The 1,293-nt window shown below is 33.7% G+C and overlaps 1 protein-coding gene across 1 annotated transcript in view; it reads right to left on the reverse strand.

Annotated features, from left to right (window-relative positions):
* Positions 1-1,293, reverse strand: part of LOC119594306 (activating signal cointegrator 1 complex subunit 3-like) — a 28,924-nt gene that overhangs the window by 23,021 nt on the left and 4,610 nt on the right. The window contains exons 10-11 of the mRNA XM_037943365.1: positions 500-645; positions 8-281 (exon numbers count right to left, since the gene is read on the reverse strand). Of these exons, the coding sequence (XP_037799293.1) occupies positions 8-281; positions 500-645 (420 nt within the window). The remainder of the gene's footprint in view (positions 1-7; positions 282-499; positions 646-1,293) is intronic.

Raw genomic sequence — 1,293 nt, forward strand, 5'->3', positions numbered from 1 at the left:
CAAACACTAATGCATATGAACTTCAAGTCTATGTTTAAAGTGAGATATTTAACACTTGAAAATATGAAGGCCAAACTCACCTTAAATTTATCTCTCTGAATAACATCATTTTCAATATGCTGTCTAATTTGGTGTACAACAGTCAACATAGCTATGTTGGTTTTACCAGCACCGGTTGGAGCACATATAAGTAAGTTGTCATTGCTGTGGTATGCAGATGGATAAACTACTGTCTGGATTCTGTTCAGTGTCTTGCAACCTTTAAATGCTATTCTTCCAATCTGCAAATGCAAAAATGGGAGATTACTTCCAGGAATATCACATACATGCACTTTAATTCCTCTGAAATGTGATCTTCATACTACAAAGTTTTATTCAAATACTTCCATGCTTTCACTGACTGAAAAGCATAACAATTTATCAAAAAAAGACCGTATTCTGTTATACGTCATAATATTACAAAGAGAGTATCATATTTTAACACAGAATAATAACATACCTCATCAAGCTCCTTTATATTTATGAGATTAGCTCCAACTTCTGGAGGAGCTGGATCTGACATTGGAATATCCACTTCTTCCATTACATCATCATAAGCCCTAGTGAAGCCTTCAGGCAAAGCTATTTTCATGCCTGCTATGTAGCCTGAAATGACAAATAGAAAGTTTTTTTTAAGTGTTACATTTAAATTCAATGTAAAGATATGGAACTGGGAGAGCTCTTTTTCATACAGTGAATGAGTATTAATCATGAAACTAACAAATGGTATAAACTTACAATTAGGATGAAATTTTCAACTTTTCAAAAATGGATACTTTAGGAAAAATAAATACATAATTACCCAAAATCTCGCAAGAACAATTCAAAAACAAATGTATGTAATATCCTAAAGTATCTAACACAAAGCATCACATGTTAAACCACTTAAGAAAATTGTCATCCTATCACTTCATGGCTAGACCTTCCCTAACACCAAGATGACTTCCATAATGCCATGTGCAGTCAAGCTTCCTCTAAGTTATACACACTAAACAAATGTTCACTTGTTTGGCTCTGGTTGCAGTCATTGAGGTGGTAGGTTGACTCAAAGCCTCCTTTTAGCCTCATTACTTAAATAATCATGAGTGGGTAAATATCTAGCATTAACTGTTCTCCACCCTTCCCTTAAATCCTAAAGGATTGAGAAATTCAGAGAAATATAACAAATAAACTGAAAAATATTGTAGATTAAACAACTATTTTCTGTCCGGTGTGCCACACATACCAAAGTAGAACAATGCAGTATAATGTGCC

Source organism: Penaeus monodon, chromosome 33 (assembly GCF_015228065.2).
Source record: "Penaeus monodon isolate SGIC_2016 chromosome 33, NSTDA_Pmon_1, whole genome shotgun sequence".
NCBI lineage: Eukaryota > Metazoa > Arthropoda > Malacostraca > Decapoda > Penaeidae > Penaeus > Penaeus monodon.